The 25,891-nt window shown below is 40.8% G+C and overlaps 1 protein-coding gene across 2 annotated transcripts in view; it reads left to right on the forward strand.

Annotated features, from left to right (window-relative positions):
• LOC136864911 (endoplasmic reticulum metallopeptidase 1) overlaps positions 1-25,891 on the forward strand; it is a 500,707-nt gene that overhangs the window by 211,939 nt on the left and 262,877 nt on the right. For both annotated transcript variants that reach the window (XM_067142320.2, XM_067142319.2), the window contains exons 5-6: positions 19,962-20,089; positions 20,454-20,585. In XM_067142320.2, coding sequence (XP_066998421.2) covers positions 19,962-20,089; positions 20,454-20,585 — 260 coding nt within the window. The remainder of the gene's footprint in view (positions 1-19,961; positions 20,090-20,453; positions 20,586-25,891) is intronic.

Genomic DNA, 25,891 nt, shown 5'->3' on the forward strand with positions numbered 1-25,891 from the left:
ATATGCAGTTATCAGACTGTGCCTCTTATAAGGGCTTCTGATAAGTTCACCTGCATACACCCCAGCGTCAGTGGGTAGGGTCTGACACATCCCACTCTGATGAGTCTAGTGTCAGACCTAAGACGAAACACTGGTTAATAGAGCAAACGCCTGAAAAGCCTTACAGGTGGTTATTCTCGTCGGAAACAACCAGGAAAAATGGGTAAAGCCATCGTCGCATACCAAAATGAACCTGTTCCCCTCAGTCTTCGATTTCGGGAGTGGGCCCACGTAGTCGATATACTGGGACCTTTCTCATCAACCCCCATAGCTCATGGGATCATGTGACAGCGAAAAACTACCCCGACTGGGTCATGAACACATGGGACCACGCGCCACAGAGATCAACAGTCAAGGGACCTTTTTTGTCTAGTGACTAATGCCACCTCATCTGGATTAAAACAAATAATCCAAACTCATGAGAAAACAAATGCCCTTACGATTGTGCAAGGTCAACCGCACCTCTTCTGTTCCAAGGTATGAGCACAAGCCTCCCAGGGCCATAGATCGTCCGTGGCTACGAAATAGCGCAATAAAATTATACACAAAATGTAAGATAAAGAAAAAGCCAAAAGCACATCCCATAACACCTGGAAAAGAAAAACATATTATACAAACATTGGCTGTTTTCTTGAATTAACATATTGCTGTGTGACTAGAAATCCTCCTGTGCCCTGGGATTCGAACTAGTGGCCTCAATTTTACCATCAGTAGGGAATCCTGATAAACCCTAGCTATCGCTTCAGTAGGGGTAATAATTAGTTATTCAGACATTAATTTAAACATATCTTTCTACAAATACGGAAACCAATAGAAATGCATCTCCTGCTAGGAGCTGGAAATTTTGTGTAGGAACCCGACCTCTTAACAACATTGAGATTTCTGTTCGCTTGACAATTTCTTTACCACACCACCTAGCTCACCAGGCCATCGGCCATAAATCATTTGCCTGGCCACACCTATGGCACAAGGGAGGTTCATTACATTAAACCAAGCTTCTGTACAAATGCATCTCAATGCATCTGCTGTGGCTAAATATTCAACCCATTAACACTGATGCACCACTCACAATGCTCAAATCAGCTCGTGCGTTTATAACACTTTTAAATTATCTCTCAGTATCATGCCGCTATATCATCTTGATTCACCACAAATTCACAGAAGGCTGGGGTTCAGACACCCCCTTACATCGGAGAATTAACCACGGTTTCCCCCTGCTCACAAGCTAAAATTTATCATTACCTCTAATAAAGATATGAGACTGTAAAATTGAAATGAAATGGGTTTACTTTAAATAAACTACAGCATCTAATCTATATAAATAAAATTGTAGGGGGTCCGCTGTCTGTAATTTCTTTTGTTTTGCCAATTTTTCAGATATTTATCCGTTTTAGGTCAACTCAAGACCGAATCGGTGGTTTTTACGTTTCGTGTCTGTTTGTCTGTTTGTCTGTCTATTTGTCTGTTCCACCATCACGTCGAAACGGCTGGATAGATCTCAACCAAACTTCATATTTAGAGTATACTCATCCCGGGGAAGGTTTCGATATGCATATCATTTTAAAATCTTTGAATACACGGGGGGTTTATAGGAAAACCAGAATGGTATTTCCACCATCACGCCGAAACGGCTGGATAGATCTCAACCAAACTTCATATTTAGAGTATACTCATCCCGGGGAAGGTTTCGATATGCATATCATTTTAAAATCTTTGAATACATGGGGGGTTTATAGGAAAACCAGAATGGTTCTTCCGCCATCACGTCGAAACGGCTGGATAGATCTCAACAAAACTTTATATTTAGAGTACACTCATACCGGGGAAGGTTTCAATATGCATATCATTTTAAAATCTTTGAATAGACGGGGGTTTATAGGAAAAACACAAAGGTTTTCTCCATTTTCTCTTATACTATTGATTTTCTGTAAACTTCGTTTACCGTACATGAAACGTCTCTTCATTATAAACAACTTTCGTTATGTTCATAATTTACGTTACTCTTCACATGACGGAGAAATTTACAATTTTCCGCTGGTATCATGCTCTGCATTGAGTGACCGACAGACCGACAACGAACCTACAGGTTACCATGGCAACGTCTCTGACTGCATGCCAGCAGGGAAGTAACGTATTGCCATTTTCCTCATCATGCTTTTAAATTCGTGGTTTTTCCTTGGGTAGAAGGCAAGAGAGGCGTCAATCGGCCTATCTGCGGGATATTGGCGGAATATCGTTGGATGTTATAACCGCCCTCGAATAGATGAAGTAATAACACCATTAGTCATCTTCTTATTATTTGTTTACCTAGGAATCACTGGACCTGAATTTCTCCTCTGTTACCGCTTTATTATATCCATAACTCACACTAGCATAATTTATTGAGAGGCATTTGATTTTCGAATACATTCACTTGGCATTTACATATTTGTCGTTATCCGGCTGTCCTCAGTTATAATCCATTTTCAATTACTTTCAACTTTCTTAACTGTATTATTTTCTTCCTTAATTACGCCGTATGTATGCGAGTGCTACAAACTACTGGATGTATTTCCACCAAGACTCATATTTAGAATACACCTGTCCTTGATAGGTTTTAGGGCAAATATTGTTTCTAAATCCCTGAACTGACTGGGGGTTTATACGAAACCAAAACAGTGATTTTGCACTTCCACAAAATATACACAACCAACGTTAATTTAACTCTACCTGCCTTGGTAGAAATTAATTTCTAAACCTTTTTTTCTCATGTGCATCATTTCGATACGAGGATTAATAAGGGAGATAACATTAATGGACCGTTTTTTGTACAAGTCCCATCGGACTTAACTCATGAGCGGGTGCATGTAAAGCGTATTCCTTACAACTTGAAAACTACTGAAGACATTCGAACAAAAAATTATATTTAGCATCCACCTATCCAAAGGTAGGTTTTAAACGTAAATAACATTTCATGTTCCGGAATGGACTGGCGGTTTATAGGGAACCGAAATGGTGATTTTACTCTTCCACAATATATACAGAACAAGACCAACCTGACTGGAAATCGACCAAAAGTGATGGAATTCCACCTCTAAACCTTTTTTTTCATGTGCATTTTTTCGTCAGGAGGATTAATAAGGGAGATGTCATGAATGGTCACTTTTGCAGGTTAAGTCCAGCGGACATAGCCCAAAAGGTGTTTTACATGGAGCAGATTCCTTATCTATATAAATCAAATCGTAATGACTGTGTGCCTCTACACTGACTATTTTGGCGAAATTTTCGTACAGCTTTCCGTTTAAGGGGTAATAATGACCATCTCCATAACTTTTGGTTTAGTTTCCTGAAAGTCCTAATTTTTACCCGCCTCGCCCAAAATCCACATTGCGGCATAATCTGCCAGACGAACAAGAAAACAGAAATTTGGTAAAATTATACGTTTTAGCCTGTAACGAACGGAGAACATCCTAGAACATTAAATTTTTCACTTTTATCCCCGAAGAATATCGAAATATGCAGGCAATTTTAATGATGGTGCAGACCATTGGAAATTCCTATCACATAACGGATTGCACAATCTCCGTTCAATTTGGAATGATCTACAATCTTGGTCTTATGACTTTTTGCCGTATCTGTATCCCTTTTACGTTTGATTTTTCTCTATTAATCGATATTAAGTCAATTTGGAATTTTCACATGCATAATTCATACTTTCAATTACTTATATGAAATACAGAATCATTAAACTCTTCACGAAAATCGGCCCACCCAGTAGCCATATGTGAGCCAAGTGCTATGTATGTAGCTATCACATAATTATCCGAAAAGTAATGTAATGTGAGATAATCTTACAAAACCTTTACCCTGTTCCACGTTTCTAACTCAATCTGACCCAAGAATAGATGACATATCATAGGACCAGCCATTTAGGCCACTAAATCCGGCGTGTCTTATGGTATAATCCTTTGTCGATATGACGTACGTTTAGTAGCAGTTAATCTGTAAATGAAGGTCTTCAATATTGTAAACACGCATATACTTTCGTATGTCGATCTATATATATTCACTGATGTCGATTTTTAGCGATCGAGAAAGGGTGGGTCTGCTATTGTAATCAGTACTCCCCACACCGACTTTGACTGGCAGAAGGAAAGGGTTCCTTCTCCAACTCCTGTGTAACTGTCATTAGTAAGGAAAGCCTACAATTGTAATGAATAGTTCCCTTCTCGATTTGACTTGCAGAAGGCAAGTGAGCATGCAGTTTTGTTTAAAACTCCCCTACCCGATTGTGTTTGGCAGTAGGCAAGGGTGCCCGCCATTATAAAGAAATGTCCTCATCTAAAATGTGACTGGCAAAGGCATAGTGGCCTGCTATTTTGATGGAAACTCACCAACTTGGTGTGACTGGCAGTAAGCTGGCTGGAAGTAGGAAAATGGGCCTGGCATTATAATGATAACTGCACAACTCAATTTCGTGTGACAGCAGGGTAATTGCCTGCCATTATAATAAAAACTGTAATCTGTCTGGAAGTAGGAAAGGGGGGCTGCCATTTTAACGAAAACTCCCCAAATCGATTCTGTCCGCGTAGTAGGCAATGGGGCCTGCAATTATATTGTAAACTTCCCAACTCGATTGTGAATGCCAGTAGGCAAGTGAGCCTGCCGTTATATCACAAATCCGTAACAAACACTTTACATTGGAAACAACGTACGGGGACCTCCCCATGCTCTTTCTCGGATAATGCTAAGAGACATGCAATTTTAAATCAATCTTATTTACTGCATGCACACTATTTACTTCGATAATCGAATACAATGTAGAATACCGTAGCGAAGCACGGGTACATTCGCTAGTCTACACTACAAATTTACATTATGAATAGAGTGCTTTTTCTATTCCTGCATTTAAGATACTGTCCACAGGCAGTGGTGAAGACCCTATCATCAGGCCATCCTGACTCATTGAATAATTAACTCAATACTAATTAACAATACTAATCACACCACGTTCAGAAATATTCCTTCTCCTATCATCACAGTTATTTTCCCACTTGCAATTTATGATTGCATTCCCCCTCAGTATGAAAGTTAAATATTTATTAATTTGATTCCGGCAAAGGCATTGCTATTTTAATCGACCAAGGTAGTACAGTAACCACTGTTTCAACACTGCTACAGTTGAAGCAATTTTAATTGATTGTGATATTAGATTCCTATGTTCAAAACTCTGTCTCGGATGTCTGATTTTCTGTTCACAAAGACTATCACTCTGTAGTTCTCCTATACAATTTAACCCTCGAGTTATATTTATGTTATTTTACATGACTTCCCTGTTTCGATACCCGCGTGTCTATCCACACGATCCCACAGTTTATTCACGCGCACACCGGGGGCTCTTCTCTATCACAAGGCATTGTCTAGTGAATAGTTTTTCTCACCAAACATTCGGCACAATACAGCATCATGGTCTCGTGTTGGGAGTATACAACACAATTTATTCAGATGTCCGATCCGTAGTTTGTACGGCACTATCGTTTCTTCACAGTTTTCCACTGATAATGCACTAGAAATATATTCATTCTCTGCACTCCCGTTTACTTTCATGGTTTTCCACAAAGACAAAGCAAAGTGCGACCACAGAACGGCCGTGTGGCTGCCTCAAAGACTCGGTGTCAACTATCCAGCCACCCTCAGTATGGGAAGCTTATATGGTTTCACACAGGGTGGGAGGTAAACAGAGAGATGGTCCCCACTCCAATTTCTAGATCTCAATATCCATGAGGTCTACGGTAATTAGTGATGTGACAGATTATGTGGCCCGCCAATCACTATCGCTTGCTGTAGTGCAAAACTCAAACTGATCAGTAGTTTAATTATAATTTAGCCATCTAAATCAGTCCTCCGATGGGGAATCCTTATTGGCGGTCCGATTCACAGCTAGCGTGGGTACACTCCAGCCACTTACATAACTGCTTGGTGGCGTAATTTCATAAATAATGTCATATTAGTCTGATTTAAAATTTTGCCAAGGACCAAATGTTCTTGATATTACTTTGACATGTACTTTATGTTTAATTTAGGTGATGTTTTCACAAATATGATTAAAAAATCACCTTCTCACGTTGGCTCTATTGTGAGTCGGCATTTGTTTTAGGGGTGGAGTTAGCTAAATGTATTTTTCTTCCTTGTCTTCCCTCATCATGCGCTCTCACTTTGGGAGTTTCATCAGCTATGAAACGCGTGAGTTCAGTGTCAGCCAGTCAGGGATGTTGCACAATATGGTGCAACTTAGCTCCCGTATGGACAAAGAAGCTCAAAGCATGTATACTTACCATATATTCATTTCATAATAAATATTCATAGTGCCGACACGGTCACAATACAGATGTCCCGTAGGGCGGGTAGCTTGCGTAGAAGACAACAAACCCACTTGAGAGTTAATTGAGGGCTTACTAACCCTACAAATTTTACATGCCGTAACGAGTTCTCGAACTGCCCCTTCAAGTCCTTTCCAAATAAAATTTTCTTCTACCTTTTCTCTCATTTTAAATATTCCCTGATGACCTGCGAGGGAAGATTCATGGAAATATTTAAAGATCATGGGTATTAATACTGATGGAATAACCACCTTCATCTTACAATCATGATGAGAGGGACAACAAAGAACCCCATTCCTTAATACGTAAGGGTCAACAATGTTCCCATCATTCAAATCTTGAATGATAGGCCCCAAGACCGGATCTTCCACTTGAAATTTTGCAATATCATGATACAAGAGAGGGGTATCAGATAAAATCATCCCTGTCAATGGTAACGGAGCTCAAGACTCGAAAGGAAATGGTTCATCATTAGAAGTTGTGTGATTGAAGAACATTCGATTGAGCGAGTCAGTCACAACATTATCCGAACCTCGGATGTAACGAACGCCAACTGGAAGGCAGGAGATCCTTATGGCCCAGCGGCCCAGACAACCGTTTTTCCTAGGTTCCCTTACACCCAGCTCAACGCCTGGTTGTCAGTCTTGAGCTCAAACTTAACATGTTCCAGGTACATTCAAAACTTTCCTAGAGCAAAAAGGACAGCCAACCCCTCAAGCTCATACACCGAGTATTTAGCTTCGAGAGGAGAAAGAGCCCTGAAGGCATCTCCCCAACTCAAAGTCCTGTAATAAGATGGCTGCAACGGCTGACGATGAATTGTCTGTTTGATCGATGAAGGTTTTTGTGAAATCTGGGATAGCCAACACCAGGGCATTGGATATAGCTAATTTTAGGTCATCAAAAGCAGCCTGCTGAGAAGAACCCCACTCTAACCTTACTCCTTTACGCTGAAGATCGTTAAACGGCCCGGCATGGCTAGCTAAATTGGGAATAAATTTTCGGAAGAAGTTAACCATTCCGACAAAGCGGGCAACACCTTTAATGTCGTGCGGGGGTTTAAAATGCCGAATGGCCTGGGTCTGAGACTGATCAACAGATACGCCACTCGAAGACACAAAATGTCCTAAAAAGGACATTTGGGGCTTTGCAAATGACACCTTTATTAGTTGACTGTCAAACCGGCCTTCCTAAGGCGCGACAACCACTGATCTCTATACATGGATCGCTGATGCCAGCTCTCCGCTGCAGGAGAAAGTACGCCAAGTTGAGTGTGCGGTTCGCCATGTTGGTGTACCCATCCTAGAGCTCTCCTTATGGGGAAGCAATGATAATATAATCAATTTTAAACCGCAATTAATGGCGCATTGGAATAATTGAAAATATAGAGACATGTTCACTCAAAGCATAAGGACATTGGGAACACCGACAAGTCATTCCGAGGTCAGTAAATCTCCGGGATAGCAATAAAAATGAGCGTATAATAACGGCCGACAAATATTAACTTAGGTGATGAATACATGCAATTAGCAATCGGTAATACAATAGGAGTGAAAAACAGTTTCTGGAAACGTTGCTGTAAATTTTATACGTGTATGCCACGGAATTATGCTTTCTTAAGGGGAGGTATGACTGAATATTTCGTATTTTGAGCCAAAAACTCGGTTTTTCTTTTTTTATTCATACAAAAATAGCCCTATTCTTCCTGTTTCGGAAAATGTTTTTATTTTAGTAATTCCAGCTTGTTTAAAGCTTGTAGAAGCCATTTAATATGGGCCCGCAGACATTTAAAAGCCCAGAACTACACCCACTTCTCCTGTAACGGCATAATGATAGTTTACTGTGTGTTTTTAGCTGGATATTCAAGCATTTCACGGCGTATTTGCCATACAAGTACACTTCGGCATGCTGAAAGTCACTTGTTTACTACGTAATTAATACAATTACGTTATGTTAGGAAATATTGTAACCGGGCGAGTTGGCCGTGTGCGTGGAGGCGCGCGGCTGTGAGCTTGCATCCGGGAGACAGTAGGTCCGAATCCCACTGTCGGCAGCCCTGAAGATGGTTTTCCGTGGTTTCCCATTTTCACACCAGGCAAATGCTGGGTCTGTACCTTAATTAAGGCCACAGCCGCTTCCTTCCAACTCCTAGGCCTTTCCTATCCCGTCGTCGCTATAAGACCTATCTGTTTCGGTGCGACGTAAAGCCCCTAGCAAAAAAAAAAAGAAATATTGTAATTTGAACTGACGGAGAGAATGTTGTACCTCTTCCAAATAGCACTCAATTTATATCTGCCACACGTATACTTTGATACTTTAAATATATTATGTATTTGTATTATTTACATTTAGGAATTTGTATTTGTGTTGATTGTAGTAGTACAAGCATGGCTCCCTTGTTTGTTTATATTTTACTAACATGCAGAAGTAAGATGTGGTTTCAATTCAGTGAGTAAAATATCTAAACTAGTGATTTCTCATTGATGTATTTCATCTTAATTCCTTTGTAAATGTGTGGGGTATTGTAATAACACAGCACAGAACACCTGTGGAACTACAATCAAGAGGCCTGGCGTCAGTGAACTGAGCATTAACAAAGCAAGCGTGCTTCTCGTTGTCTACTGCACCGTGCGCTCGTTGCCATCATACTACGCCAGCCATCTTCTATTCGGCTTACTGCTACCCAAGCTACCAGCCATCCGTGTATAGAGATCAGTGGCGGCAACACTTCATTGAGGTGCTGGAGATGATCATTGAACGTTTCAGAGTAAACGACTACATCATCGAGATAATGGTAAAGGTAATTGAACTTAATATCAGAGAACAACTGATCAAGAAGTCGGGTAAGGACAGCAGCACCAGTGGAAATTCCAAATGGGAGACGACTAAATTCATAAAGGTTCCAATCAGTGGCGAACACAGTCAAATGACGAGACTCCTCGGCAAGAGGCACCTGATAATGGGCTTGATTCAGATCCAAAACAATGAAATATCTAGCCCTCTTGAACCACGAGAAACACGAATGCAAATCCGGGAGCAGAGGCGACTCTGCAATACCACCTTTCTGTTCAATGCCCTATAATCCAGCACACACCGGTAACCCGCACCCCCGGGTTTGGGCACCAGCAAAATGGGTAAGAGTAGGCCGAGGTGGAGGGACGGAGAATTCTCTCCTCAAGTATTTTGTTAATTATCTCCTTTAATGCCTGCATTTTAGGGGGAGATAACCAGTAAGGTGGAAACCTAACGGGAATCAAATCTGTGACATCTATCTTGTACTGTAAGATATTCGTCATCCCTGGTTTCTCAGTGAACACATCAGGGTAGGCATCACACGTCTCCCTAATGCACTGTGCCTGGTCCGCAGGCAAATGGCTAAGGTTGGATACCATTTCATCCTGAGGGGGCAACGCCAACAACGAAGAAGCAGAATTAACAATATGTAAGAGGATTTTCTTACTTTGACCAAATTTGAACCAGCAGGATCCTTCCTGCTTATCCAAGACCAATCCTGCATGAGCAAAGAAATTCAAACCAAGGATAATGGGATACGGTAAATCTCTCGCTACATACAAGGGGAATTTCCACGTAAATTAGAAAGACGATCTTTGCATTTTATGACGCCCAGAACCTCGATTCTGGAAGAATTAGCTGAGACGCAAGAAAGCAAAACAGGCAACAAATCCGAAAATTTGCATACCAACTTGCGCAAGGCAATCACTAATGAGCAACACTACACTGCCAGAATCTAAAAGGGCTGAAACTGGCTCATTATTTATTTCAACTTTAAAAAAGGGGCGAAACCCTTAATATCGGTGGATATCCCTAGACAACCAACGGGGCAGATATATAAAGGTTCGCACGAAGAAATTGAATTATTGCAAAAATTGAAGGAAGGTGATTCAGCAGAGTGAACCCCGACCGCCTCCCGATCTAGTCAGCTGTTATTCGGAGTCGCCAAGCAATGGCGTGCCACATGACCAGAAATTCCATATCGAAAAAATACAATATTAGAAGTTCTAAATGGGACATTAATGCCAGAACCACCGCTAAGTACCTGTGCGTTACAAGATCGAGGGGGACACTTGTTACGCAAGTGATCAGGAGCACCGCAGCTATAACACTTCCTTAAAAGAACGGGCTTATGAGCGACCGAAGGCTCAAGCACATTAGGATCAACGGAAGATACGTTTGTACCAAAAAGTGAGTCCGCATGACGAACACCTTTGACCGATATCACCATTGCTACCAACTCTGCAAAACAATGGGGTGGGCTGCGAAGCACAAACATAAACTGTATGATGGAGAAATACCCTCTAAGATCGTAGAAACAATCTGCTTCTCAGTATAATGTAGCTCAAACACCCTAGCGTAAAACCTGATGTTGTTGTTGTTGTTGTTTAAGTCATCAGTACATAGACTGGTTTGATGCAGCCCTGCATGCCACCCTATCCTGTGCTAACCTTTTCATTTCTACATAACTATTGCATCCTACATCTGCTCTAATCTGCTTGTTATGTTCATACCTTGGTCTACCCCTACCTTTCTTACCAACTACACATCCTTCAAAAACCAACTGAACAAGTCCTGGGTGTCTTAAGATGTGTCCTATCATTCTCTCTCTTCTTCTTGTCATATTTAGCCAAATCAATCTCCTCTCACCAATTCGATTCAGTACCTCTTCATTCGTGATTCGATTTATCCATCTCGCCTTCAGCATTCTTCTGTAACACCACATTTCAAAAGCTTCTATTCTCTTTCTTTCTGAGCTAGTTATCATCCATGTTTCACTTCCATACAATGCCGCGCTCCACACGAAAGTCTTCAAAAACATCTTTCTAATTCCTATAGCAATGTTTGAAGTGAGCAAATTTCTTTTCTTAAGAAAGGTCTTCCTTGCTTGTGCTAATCTGCATATTATGTCGTCCTTACTTCTGCCATCGTTAGTTATTTTACTACCCAAGTAACAATATTCATCTAAACTAAGGTTAAGTTATGAGTAGGTTCCCACCTTCCAATACTTATCAATTTCTATATAATAGGTTTATTAATTACATAATATAAACCATATAATCTCTAGTACATGTTTCGTTCCGATTATGGAACATCTTCAGCTAAAATTTGACAAAATGGCAAGACAATTAAAACACATTGATGTTATGATGATACAAAAGCTAAAAGATATGATAAAATGGCACGAAGATTAAAACATATAATTATGATGATGAAATAAAGTTCATTCATGTTGGTTAAAAATTCAACAAGTCAGTGTTCAAATGACGAAGTAAAAACGGCGATAAGGTTCTTCTTCATGTTGGAGATGTGTACATTTTGTTAATCTTGAAGATAAATTGGAGAAATACAAGATTTTCTTAATGTATATTTATCGGGGGAACTCTTGATAAAATAACCGTAGTTGAAGTTGAGTTGTGATTAGATTATTGAAATGAGTCTTATAGTCAGTCGTGTCGTATTTGACATCCTCCCTTATGTCGTGTTGTTAACTGTCTTGCCATTTTGTCAAATTTTAGCTGAAGATGTTCCATAATCGGAACGAAACATGTACTAGAGATTATATGGTTTATATATTATGTAATTAATAAACCTATTATATAGAAATTGGTAAGTATTGGAAGGTGGGAACCTACTCATAACTTAACCTTAGTTGTGCTGAGCCAATATGGAATAAATATGAGATTTATAAGCTGTAATATTCATCTACTTCCTCTAAGACTTAATTTCCTTATCTAATATTTCCTACATCAGCTGCCTTCGTTCGACTGCACTGCATTACTTTTGTTTTGGACTTATTTATTTTCATCTTGTACTCCTTACCCAAGACTTCATCCATACCATTCAGCAACTTCTCGTGATCTTCTGCAGTCTCAGATAAAATAACAATATCATCGGCAAATCTCAAGGTTTTGATTTCCTCTCCTTGGACTGTGATTCCCTTTCCAAATTCCTCTTTGATTTCCTTGACTGCCTGCTCAATGTAAACATTGAAAAGGAGAGGGGACAAACTGCAGCCTTTCCTCACTCCTTTCTGGATTGCTGCTTCTTTTTCAAAGCCCTCGATTCTTATCACTGCAGACTGATTTTTATACAGATTGTAGATAATTCTTCATTCTCGGTATCTGATCCCTATCATCTTCAGAATCATAATTAGCTTGGTCCAATCAATATTATCGAATGCCTTTTCTAGATCTACAAATGCCATGTACGTGGGCTTGTCCTTTTTGATTCGATCCTCTAAGATCAGACGTAAAGTCAGGATTGCTTTACGTGTTCCTGCATGTCTTCTGAATCCAAATTGATCTTTTCCCAACTCGGCTTCAACTTGTTTTTCCATTCTTCTGTAAATAATACGTGTTAAAATTTTGCAGTCATGAGATACTAAACTAATGGTGCGGTAGTTTTCACACCTGTCAGCACCGGCTTTCTTGGGAATAGGTATAACAACATTCTGCCAAAATCGGATGGGACTTCTCCTGTCTCATACATCTTGCACACTAAATGAAATAACCTTGCCATGCTGGTTTCTCATAAGGCAGTCAGTAATTCAGAGGGAATGTCATCAATTCCAGGTGCCTTGTTCCTATTTAGGTCACTTACAGCTCTGTCAAAGTCTGACCTCAAAATTGGGTCTCCCATTTCACCACTGTCAACAGCCTCTTCATGTTCGAGGACCAAATTATCTACATCTTTACCATGATACAACTGTTGGATATGCTCCTGCCATCTTTCTGCTTTGTCTTCTTTCCCTAAAAGTGGCTTTCCATCTGAGCTCTTAATATTCATACACCTAGATTTCCTTTCTCCAAAGGTTTCCTTGATTTTCCTGTATGCAGCATGTACCTTTCCCACGACCATACAACCTTCGACATCCTTGCACTTGATATAGATGTTGATTCCCATAGGGAATCTGAAATATTTGTCCTGAATGAGCAAATTTATAATACCAATATGAATGGTCCGTTATTGGACATTATAAATTTTCCAGCTAGCTCATTCCTGGTTGCCAGCGTTTCGCCCTCATGTGCTAGGGTGGGCTCATCAGTTGGTACCTAGCACACTTACCAATACGCTGGCTAGTGCATACCGTGGAGGCCACTGCGTAGGCTAACTGGAGCCACCGGCAGTGCCAATGCACTAAGAGACTTTGTCTCATCACTAAAAATTGATGCCTGCTTGGCCATCAGATGATATAGATGTTGATTCCCATAGGGAATCTGAAATATTTGTCCTGAATGAGCAAATTTATAATACCAATATGAATGGTCCGTTATTGGACATTATAAATTTTCCAGCTAGCTCATTCCTGGTTGCCAGCGTTTCGCCCTCATGTGCTAGGGTGGGCTCATCAGTTGGTACCTAGCACACTTACCAATACGCTGGCTAGTGCATACCGTGGAGGCCACTGCGTAGGCTAACTGGAGCCACCGGCAGTGCCAATGCACTAAGAGACTTTGTCTCATCACTAAAAATTGATGCCTGCTTGGCCATCAGATGATATAGATGTTGATTCCCATAGGGAATCTGAAATATTTGTCCTGAATGAGCAAATGAGCTGGCAACCAGGAATGAGCTAGCTGGAAAATTTATAATGTCCAATAACGGACCATTCCTATTGGTATTATAAATTTGCTCATTCAGGACAAATATTTCAGATTCCCTATGGGAATCAACATCTATATCATCTGATGGCCAAGCAGGCATCAATTTTTAGTGATGAGACAAAGTCTCTTAGTGCATTGGCACTGCCGGTGGCTCCAGTTAGCCTACGCAGTGGCCTCCACGGTATGCACTAGCCAGCGTATTGGTAAGTGTGCTAGGTACCAACTGATGAGCCCACCCTAGCACATGAGGGCGAAACGCTGGCAACCAGGAATGAGCTAGCTGGAAAATTTATAATGTCCAATAACGGACCATTCATATTGGTATTATAAATTTGCTCATTCAGGACAAATATTTCAGATTCCCTATGGGAATCAACATCTATATCATCTGATGGCCAAGCAGGCATCAATTTTTAGTGATGAGACAAAGTCTCTTAGTGCATTGGCACTGCCGGTGGCTCCAGTTAGCCTACGCAGTGGCCTCCACGGTATGCACTAGCCAGCGTATTGGTAAGTGTGCTAGGTACCAACTGATGAGCCCACCCTAGCACATGAGGGCGAAACGCTGGCAACCAGGAATGAGCTAGCTGGAAAATTTATAATGTCCAATAACGGACCATTCATATTGGTATTATAAATTTGCTCATTCAGGACAAATATTTCAGATTCCCTATGGGAATCAACATCTATATCATCTGATGGCCAAGCAGGCATCAATTTTTAGTGATGAGACAAAGTCTCTTAGTGCATTGGCACTGCCGGTGGCTCCAGTTAGCCTACGCAGTGGCCTCCACGGTATGCACTAGCCAGCGTATTGGTAAGTGTGCTAGGTACCAACTGATGAGCCCACCCTAGCACATGAGGGCGAAACGCTGGCAACCAGGAATGAGCTAGCTGGAAAATTTATAATGTCCAATAACGGACCATTCATATTGGTATTATCCTTGCACTTCTCCTTCAGCCATTCTTCCTTAGCTACCTTGCACTTTCTATCCACTTCATTCTTTAATCGCCTGTATTCTTTTCTGCCCTCTTCATTTCTAGCATTCTTGTATTTTCGTCGTTCATCAATCAGGTCTAGTATCTCCTGAGTTATCCACTGATTCTTAGAGTTGATCTTTTCTTCCTTCCTGACATTTCTTCAGCAGCCCTACTGACTTCGTTTTTCATTACTCTCCACTCGTCCTCTATAGTGATTCCTTTAGCCTTTTCATTTAGTCCTTGTGCAACATGTTCCTTGAAACAATCCCTCACACTCTTTTCTTTCAACTTGTCTAGATCCCATCTTTTTTCATTCTTTCCTTTCTTCAATTTCTTCAACATCAGATGGCATTTCATGACCAATAAGTTGTGGTCAGAGTCCACGTCTGCTCCTGGGAAAGTTTTGCAATCCAACACCTGGTTTCTGAATCTCTGCCTAATCATAATGAAGTCTATTTGATACCTTCCAGTTTCTCCAGGTTTCGTCCACATATACAGCCATCGTTTGTGGTGTTTGAACCAAGTATTGGCAAGGACTAAATTATGATCAGTGCAGAATTCAACCAGCCGACTTTCTCTTTCGTTCCTTTGTCCCAATCCAAATTCTCCTACTGTACTACCTTCTCTTCCTTGGCCTACCACTGCATTCCAGTCTCCCATCACAATTAGATTCTCGTCACCTTTTACATATTGTATTAAATCTTCTATCTCCTCATATATTCTTTCGATTTCTTCATCATCCGCTGAACTAGTAGGCATATAGACCTGCACTATTGTGGTGGGCATTGGTTTGGTGTCTATCTTGACGGCAATAATTCTTTCACTATGCTGGTTGTAGTAGCTTACCCGCAGCCCTATTTTCTTATTGATTATTAAACCAACTCCTGCATTTCCCTTGTTCCATGTAATTTATAATATTGTAAATACATATAGTATTGAATAGGTGGAAACCTTTACTGTGTTACTATTTATATGTTATTCTTAGTTCAATACGGACCAACAACATGAAATTCATAACCCTTTGTGTTGATAATTCGGTAGTCGCCTGACCAAAAATCTTGTTCTTCCTGCCAACGTACTTCACTTATACCAACTACATCTAAGTTTAGCCTATCCATCTCCCTTTTCAGATTCTCTAACCTACCACAACGATTCAAACTTCTAACATTCCACGCTCCGACTCGAAGAATGTCAGTATCCATCTTCCTGATGATCGCCCCCTCTCGTGTAGTCCCCACCCGGAGATCCGAATGGGGGACTAGTTTACCTCCGGAATATTTTACCCGGGAGGAAGCCATCATCAGTACATCATTCATACAGAGAGAGCTGCATGTCCTTGGGAGGTAGTTACAGCTGTAGTTTCCCGTTGCTTTCAGCCGTGTTGCTGTATCAACACAGCTAAGCCATGTTGAGTATTATTACAAGGCCGTATCAGTCAATTATCTAGACTGCCGCCCTTGCAACTACCGAAAGGCTGCTACCCCCCCTTTCGATGAACCATTCGTTAGTCTGGTCTCTCAACAAATACTCATCCGATATGGTTGCACCTGCGGCTCGACTATCTGCATAATTGGGACACGCAAGCCTCCCCACCGCGGCAAGGTCACATGGTTCACAGAGGATATCAACAATAAATTTGGTTAAGATCTCATCTGACTGTTGCACTCTGAAATAAAATTTCAGCGCTAAAGAATTGAGAGCGGGAGCTGGTATGAAATAAGTAAGTAAATGGGAATGAAACTGTTGAAGTGACAATTCTCCAGAGATAGCAATTTTGTCTGAAAATACTCCTGCAGTATATGGATAAAGTATTTGTAGTATTTGAACATGTGTTAGCCAAACACTAGGGCATGATCTTGAAATTAGGCAGAAAACCGCAGAAACGAAATTACATCATTGCAGAGTTTACTGCATAACGAGGGATGTCCTTCAGCGTTCTGTTTAATGGATGAGGAATATTAGAGAAAGGCAAGCTCAGAGAACGCAAAGTCTGCTGTTTCACAGGTGAGTTAACCTGAAAGGGAGCACTTAACAGAATAAATTGCTGCGGCTTATATGAGGCTCACTGCCCATCAGACTCAGGGCTGCAGCTTGCCTTCTTTGCTTCCTCCTCGACCCGGTTAGTTGGAAGCAACACAGACTTTGAATTAATGGAAAGTGTATCCAACCAAGCCTCAAGCTATTCTAAAAGTTTGGCAGCTTTTAACTTTTAATGCCTGGATTTGATTTAAGAGTTCCTCCTTCAACCCCAATGAAAGCAAATCTTCCGTGCGACGGACATAATGAGTTAGACGCCCTTGTACCCGTTTTAACTTGTAAAACGAAGTTGTGTCACTTTCTAAGACATTAATAACTGAGTAAATGTCAGACGGGTTGGTTTGAATCAGGGATGCCAAACTCACGACCTCACTGTCGGAGTATTGGGGCACTACGATGACTCTGTCTAGGTTAGTTCGTAATAAAAGCTCATCAGATTTAACTGTTCCTTTAGACTCCAAACTACAGATTAATAATTCATATGAGAGTTCCTCTTTATGGAGAGATTCAGGGTAGGGCATATAACGAGCAGCCATCATTTAATCACTACCAGCCACCGAGCAGGAGAGAGAACACCCCAAGCGGAAATGGTCCCCGGGCTGAAAATCGCCAGTTAAATAACGACCAGAACAGGCCCAAATAAACGCTCCACTACCAGAATGATACACCGGTAAATGCCGGTTGTAAGCAAAAAAGGTGCGGGTCAAAAGATCAGGGCCATAAACCGGTAGGGCAATGAACGTGATAGATAAATTAGCGCGGACCATGGCTAGTTGCTATGCGAAATATTTATTAATAAGAACAGACCAAAACATACTATAGCTATAGGTAAATTACACTCGGTTACAATAGCCAGGGATACTGACCCCTTTTAGGTACATAGTCTCTCAAGAGGGGGACCTGCCCCCATAACCAACCAAAAGGTTTAACCTTTTTACAACTTTCATGCATGCCAAACACTTAAGATATTTAGATACATTACTTGACTTCAAGAAGGGCAAAATCACATACTATGCCCAATCTCCCTAAAAACTTATATATTGACGTAGCAAATGGTGGGGGGGGGGGGGGGTTGCCTCAGCCACCCAGCAAAACATTATAAATTGACTAGAACAAACTAGAAATGACCCAGTTAAAACTGATACACAACTATAGTTTACAACCGAGTGATAAGTTTAAAGCAGTTTTGCCCGCAGGCAACCCCAGATACCATTTTAATTATTACACCCGGTGAATAAAGGGAGACGTATGAATATATTGGAAAAGTTTGAGATCTACATATCACAAAAACAAAATAGGGACAATAATTTGAATGAATATGCTGCATACCGGGTGAGTTGGCCGTGCGGTTAGCGGCGCGCAGATGTGGCCTTGCATCTGGGAGAGAGTGGGTTCGAACCCCTCTCGGCAGCCCTCTAGATGGTTTTCTGTTGTTTCCCATTTTTACATCAGGCAAGTGCTAGGGCTGTACCTTTATTAAGGTCACGGCCACGGTAACTTCCCTCCGACTCTCAGTCTTTTCCTATCCCATCGTCACCATAAGACCTATGGTACCATTGGTACCAGAAGACCTATCCATGTTGGTGCAACATAAAGCAAAACAGAAAGAGAGAATGCTACAGAAGAAAACCTGCTGCTGTTTAAGCTAGCAATTCAATAAAAAAAAATAAAAAAAGGGAGAGAAGAAGAAAAAGAAACAAAGAATATAGCACATATCAACATTCCCCTTCTACAAAGCGTACCTCCTTACTCCCTCTCTTCCCCTAGCTACACGCGATCCTGCTCGTCAGTCTGTTGCCTTCAGCCCACGCAACAAGTCCACCATATGACGCACAACAACTGCCTTACGTGAATGTAAGCTATTGCTCGCTGTATGTCTGTGTGTTTATTACATAGATTTTCGGTACGGTTATCATCTATTTATTTTATTACTTGTTTTTATAGATATTGTAGAAATACCCACAACCTGGCAGACAAATCTTTTGCAGTTAAAACATTGAAGGATACGCCTTGTCACTACATACATATGCATGCTAGATGATTTGTCATTGGAATGCTCCATTCAATAAGGAGTTGACATACCAAAGGGACAGTGTAAATTACATCAAGAGACATATCGATCGTCAGTTTTATCAAACCATTTTATGCACATACCATAACTGTTTAAGGACAATTAGGAATGTAAAGCTTAGGAATTACAGACTTTGTTTTTAGTTTATTTTGAGTAGAAGTAATAATTTTATGGTTGAAGGGTTTTAGAAATACTAAGTGATTTTATAATTGTGCCGGATGAAGGGAATAGTAGCATTCCCGAAACATGTACTGCATATAATTATGGAAATAATAAATATGAGTTTATACATGTGAGTATTGACAAGGTAGGCCCATATAAAAAGATATATTTGTAGCAGTCAACATGGACAAATTAGACCAAATATGGTTAAAATCGTAGATACTTTCAGACAGGAAAGGTGTCTCCGTCAGCATTTGGCAGCATGTAGGGGGAGTTGCGCTCCCTCTCTGGCCGTCCCTAGGCAGGGTCTAGCCTGGCGATGGTTAATGCCATTCCCTTATCTATCGTGACATGGCATGATTAGTCCTTTAGCCATCTATCGGCGATCAAGCTGTCATTCTGTTCAGTAACTGCATTTAATGTGAAGCATGGGGATAGTAGTGACGGCACCAACGAGCCTCTCTCCTTGGCAGAACTTTCTTGTTTCTGTGTCTGTCTCGGTGCAATGTAAAGAAAATTCAGTCCATTGCTTTTCAGTGCATTGTGGTGGTGGCGGCTTTTAGCTGTGGAGATTTCGCATTTATAACTCGTTGCAAACTGTTGTATGTTTTTATTGTGCCCACTAAAGTGTTTTGAAACTGAAGATTTGGAAAATTTATTCTGAATACTTGTTCTTCTCTTGTGCACTTTTAGGCAGCAGTGATGATAGTCTTAACTGTGCTGTCATGTTAGAAGTTATAAGAGTCCTATCCCAGTCACACCTACCTTTGAGGAATGATGTCATTTTCCTTTTCAATGGTGCTGAGGAAACACCATTGCAGGTATTTATATTCATTAATGTTTACAAAGATTTAGAGCTCATTTCTGGTTTTGGTGCAACAGCATGCATTATTAATTGTGCTGTAAAAGTATTTCAAGTACTCTATATGGCATGTTGTGTTAGTGAAAGGTATGGAGGTTTAAGACTTAGGGCCGATGACCTTCGATGTTAGGCCCCTTAAAACAACAAGCATCATCATCATCATCATCAGTTTAAGACTAAACTTTTCTTTTTTCAGAGTATTAGGAGGTAAAGATAATGTGCTATTATTTCTGTGTTCCCATGAAATCTTGCAGATAGATCAATCAAAAGTTGTGCAAAGTTTTGTTTAGTGTTTATTTATATACTGTTTATATACTGTACAGGGTTCTCACGCGTTCATCACTCAGCACCAATGGGCAAAAGCTGTAAAAGCATTCATTAATTTGGAAGCATGTGGAGCTGGGGGAAGGGAGATATTGTTCCAAGCCGCTCAAAATAATCCATGGCTACTGAAGGTGAGTTTATGAAAATTCCACCAAGATTTATTGTATCAGGACCAATAAGCATACATCACCTTGAAACAAAGATCACCATTGTTTTAGAATGGTTGTGCTGTCCAGGCTGTTAGACTATTGTAACATTTTGATGAGTGTTGACATTATATACTTTTCAGCAGACCCTGTCTAGAAACTTTAGTGGAAAGGACATTCACTGTGCCGTCCATAATTCTGGAGAAATTGTACCACATTTGAGCTACTGCGGTTTCTAAGTGCTGAGAATGGGACTCTTATTAAGAGCCAGCCTTGTACCTTACAATTGAACATATTGGAATCCTTCTGTTTCAGTAATCTCTCGATTGAAAGGAGCACAAATGGCTGTAAGCATGTCAGTTTTTGCGTATTTTATATGGTCCAGACAGAAGAATGCATACTCAGCTAAAACAGATTTCTCAGGTTGTTTTTTACATAAGCTTTCTTTTGATCTGGTATTAATACTGTGTTTACCGAGCTCGATAGCTGCAGTCGTTTAAGTGCGACCAATATCCAGTATTTGGGAGATAGTAGGTTTGAACCCCACTGTCGGCAGCCCTGAAGATGGTTTCCCGTGGTTTCCCATTTTCACACCAGGAAAATGCTGGGGCTGTACCTTAATTAAGGCCATGGCCACTTCCTTCCCACTCCTAGCCCTTCCCCATCCCATCGTCGCCATAAGACCTATCTGTTTCGGTGCGACGTAAAGGAGCAAGCAAAAAAAAAGAAATTAATTAATAATGTGTTAAGTAGTTCATAAATAGGCCTACACCTTCTGGGAAGAACAAGGAATAGACCATTTGCTGAATGTAATTGCTGGAACCCCCTGTGGGTGGAGGATGCAGACAAAGAATACACCCACAGTATCCCCAGACTGTCGTAAGAGGCGACTAAAAGGGGTGATGTAGGTGCGGAAATGGATTGTGGCTTTGGTACCATGTGGTGTACCCCCTGTGGATGGGAGAGGCGGAATACATCCACAGGTAATCCCTGCCGGTCATAGAAGGCGACTGACTGAGAGGATTATTTAGCCATTAGTTCTCTCTTTTGCGCGTAGAGGCGCGCAGCTGTGAGCTTGCATCCGGGAGATAGTAGGTTCGAATCCCACTATCGGCAGCCCTGAAGATGGTTTTCCGTGGTTTCCCATTTTCACACCAGGCAAATGCTGGGGCTGTACCTTAATTAAGGCCACGGCCGCTTCCTTCCAACTCCTAGGCCTTTCCCATCCCATCGTCGCCATAAGACCTGTCCGTGCCGGTGTGACGTAAAGACCCTAGCAAAAAAAAAAAAGTCCTCTCTTTATTTCTGATCTTTTTTTTTTTTTTTTTTTTTTCAAGGTTGGTTTTAGACCGTTTTAAAATTTTGATGTTCGTGCTACTTGGGGGTCCATGTGTGACTACACTCGAAAGCCTCATGGTATCCCCAAGAATCAAGTCAGGTGGTAGCGCCATATACTCATCAGTAGTATCTGCCTGACAGTGCAGGTTCCTGCACAACTGAATGCTTGGAAGGACATATTATTATTAATTTAAAAAAATATTTAAATCTATACTTATTACTCTGTATATGCGGTTGCAGGTGATTTGAGGAAGGGAGTCCTAGTGCTCATTGCCTCGGTCAGCCGAACGTATTAGGCATCGTCCTACATCAGACCTTGGGCATACCTGCTATGGCAAGATTTTTATTGCCTTGGCAACTTGGTTCGTTTTCTCAGTCCCCTGATCAGAGTGGATGGCATTCTGGGAGGATGTTTCTGGGCATGGCTGGAAACAAACCACGTCTACAGTCTGCCCAGGGTGGTCCCCCACCCAAGTCTTTAACTTCTGATTCCGTGAGGGGGGCAACCATCTGGGAACAAGCGCATTGTGAAGGTATGGGATCATGCTTCGCCAGGTTCCCGGTTGCAACCAGAACCGATGGAAATGACTTCAAGCTGATGAAATCTATTTTGTTTTGTAGACACATAGAAACTGTCTACGAAAAACTGGAATAACTTGTAAACTGGAAGTCCTTAAAAATTGCGCAACCATGGTTTGTTATTAGGCGTGCACTGCCATGCAAGCTGATCGGTTACTCAAGTGCGACCACTTTGGCGAAATCCCTGTCAAAGTGGAAGAGCACAAAACCTTGAATTTGATTTGTGGAGTTATCTTCCACTGTGGTCTCATCTTGAACACTGATGATGAGTTGATGGAAGGTCTAACACGAAAATTATGCTATTCTGGACCCATGTCCGTAAAACATATTTGATCACTGCGTGAGCAAGACCATGTTTCTGGCAATGCTCTACCTATCCATTATTATCCTTAAGACTGGTTACGCCTCCCATCCACATACGGATATGCAGTAAACTCGAACAATTTAAGACTGACGCAAGTGTGACAAAGAGTTATAACTTGAAAATAAAATTCTCTCATCCATGGGTAACTAATGCCCATATTGAGCTCGAATTATTATTATTATTATTATTATTATTATTATTATTATTATTATTATTATTATTATTATTATTATTATTATTATTACTTGTAATGTATAATTATGAAGTGTTTACATCCATTTAGTATTAGTAGTAGTATTATTATTACATCATATGTACATACGATATGATCGCGTTTTTTGTGAGGTTATAACAATAATGTACAACGGGTGATTGTTTGGTCCGCCCTGTCAATATATTATTAATATATTATATTATTATATATAATATTAATACAACATAATATATAATATTAATATATTACATATGTTATTAATATAACGAGTCAATTCGGACCAATTAAGGACTGATATGGTCAAGTTTGTCGACTTTGTGAGGTTATGTCGTGAAACATGCACTATATGTAGACATTTATATCAGTTCAATTAATGTAAGAACTTGTATATACGTAATTCATTATTACCTGTATATATAATTTGTAATCCATAATTGTTTAGTACAGTTATGGTGTAGCAAGAATATTTTTGTGTCCTTGTGGACTTTCCAGGAATCATTAATTAGCAAGGGGAGTATGTACGCGAGGATCTACAAGAGGCAGAAGTATTCAGTCAGCAGTATGTAATGATTGTTGGTTACAAGGATAATGTCCAGGTAGGGGAGGTGACAAATACTAAAGAAGTATTAAAATTTACATATGATAACAATGACATTTACAATAAGATACAAAAGTTGAAAACTAGAAAAGCAGCTGGAATTGAAAAGGTTTCGCGGGATATACTAAAGACAATGGGTTGGGATATAGTACCATATCTGAAGTACTTGTTTGATTATTGTCTACATAAAGGAGCTATACCGAATGAATGGAGAATTGCTATAGTAGCCCCTGTGAATAAAGGAATGGGTGGTAGACATAAAGCTGAAAATTACAGGCCAGTAAGTTTGACATGCATTGCATGTAAGCTTTAGGAAAGCATTCTTTCTGATTATATTAGACATGTATGCAAAATTAATAACTGGTTCGATAGAAGGCAGTTCAGGTTTAGGAAAGGATATTCCGCTGAGGCTCAATTTGTAGGATTCCAGCAAGATATAGCAGATATCCTGGATTCAGGAGGTCAAATGTACTGTATCGCGATTGACCTATCTAAGGCATTTGATGGGGTAGATCATGGGAGATAACTGGGAAAATGAGTGCAATTGGACTAGACAAAAGAGTGACTAAATGGGTTGCTATGTTTCTGGAAAATAGAACTCAGAGAATTAGAGTAGACCAAGCTGTATCTGACCTTGTAATAATTAAAAGGGGAATTCCTCAAGGCAGTATTATTGGACCTTTATGTTTTCTTATATATATAAATGATATGAATAAGGTGGTGGAATCAGAGATAAGGCTTTTTGCAGATGATGTTATTTTGTACAGAGCAATAAATAAGTTACAAGATTGTGAGCAACTGCAAAATGACCTCGATAATGTTGTGAGATGGACAGAAAGCAATGGTATGTTGGTAAACGGGGTAAAAATTCAGGTTGTGAGTTTCACAAATAGGAAAAGTCCTCTCAGTTTTAATTACTGTGTTGATGGCATGAAAGTTCCTTTTGGGGATCATTGTAAGTATCTAGGTGTCAATGTAAGAAAAGATCTTCATTGGGGTAATCACATAAATATGATTGTAAATAAAGGGTACAGATCTCTGCACATGGTTATGAGAGTATTTAGGGGTTGTAGTAAGGATGTAAAGGAGAGAGCATATTTATCTCTGGTGAGACCTCAACTTGAGTACGGTTCCAGTGTATGGGACCCTTACCACAATTACTTGATTCAAGAACTGGGAAAAATCCAAAGAAAAGCAGCTCGATTTGTTCTGGGTGATTTCCGACAAAAGAGTAGCGTTACAAAAATGTTGCAAATTTTGGGCTGGGACAACTTCGGAGAAAGGAGACAAGCTGCTCGACTAAGTGGTATGTTGATAAAGACGTTGATTTTCATAGGGAACCTGAAATATTTGTTCCGAATGAGTAAAATTCTGGGAACCAGGAATGAGTTAGCTGGAAAATTTACAGCATTTCGTGCGCGTCATTGTGAATACCTTAACTGGTGACCGTGACAGGACTATTGGAAATTCATTGGAATCAAAAATGAAGAACTACCAGAGGACCGTGGTGATGTTTAAACAGTTAATTTCCTTGGCTAAAAACATTAAGGCCCAGTTGGGGAAAAGGGAGGAGAACATCGAGACCCATTTTGGAATATGCGAGGAGAACATCGAGGCCCAGTTTGGGAAACGCAAGGGGAACATCCAGGCCCTGTTTGGAAGACTCGAGGAGAAATTCGGGGCCTAGTTCAAGACCTGATTGACGTCAGAAGAGGGAGCCGAATGCCCGATCTGGATTTTGTGGGCAGGAGATAGAAGTATGACTCAGCCCGCAGTCATGTTCAACCTGCGAGGAAGCTCTGGGCGAGTTCAGTGGGCTTGGCATTGTCCACCAACCGAGAGCCGACTTCCGAGTCCAGTTGCAGGAGAGGACTCAGCGCACTAATAGAACGCTGCATTCGACGCTGAGATCGAACAACCAGATGACGCGACGGTGAATGGGCCTTACCAGTATGACATCAAGAGCAAGGTGCTTGACAGCCGCAGTAAGCTCCACGGCACCGTGAACTGTCCAGGTAGGATGTTCAGCGTGGAACAGAACTATGGGGAGGCTCAGATGATGTCCCAGGAGATGGAGGCAGCGATGGCAATGATACAGCCAGTGCAGTGGGACCCCCTCTAGGAGATGGAGAACCAATGGGCTCCGAACCGACAACCAACAAACGAGGGTGCCACCTAACAGAACACAAAGGTACGAA

The sequence above is a fragment of the Anabrus simplex genome, chromosome 2, assembly GCF_040414725.1.
Source record: "Anabrus simplex isolate iqAnaSimp1 chromosome 2, ASM4041472v1, whole genome shotgun sequence".
In the NCBI taxonomy this organism is placed as follows: Eukaryota; Metazoa; Arthropoda; class Insecta; order Orthoptera; family Tettigoniidae; genus Anabrus; species Anabrus simplex.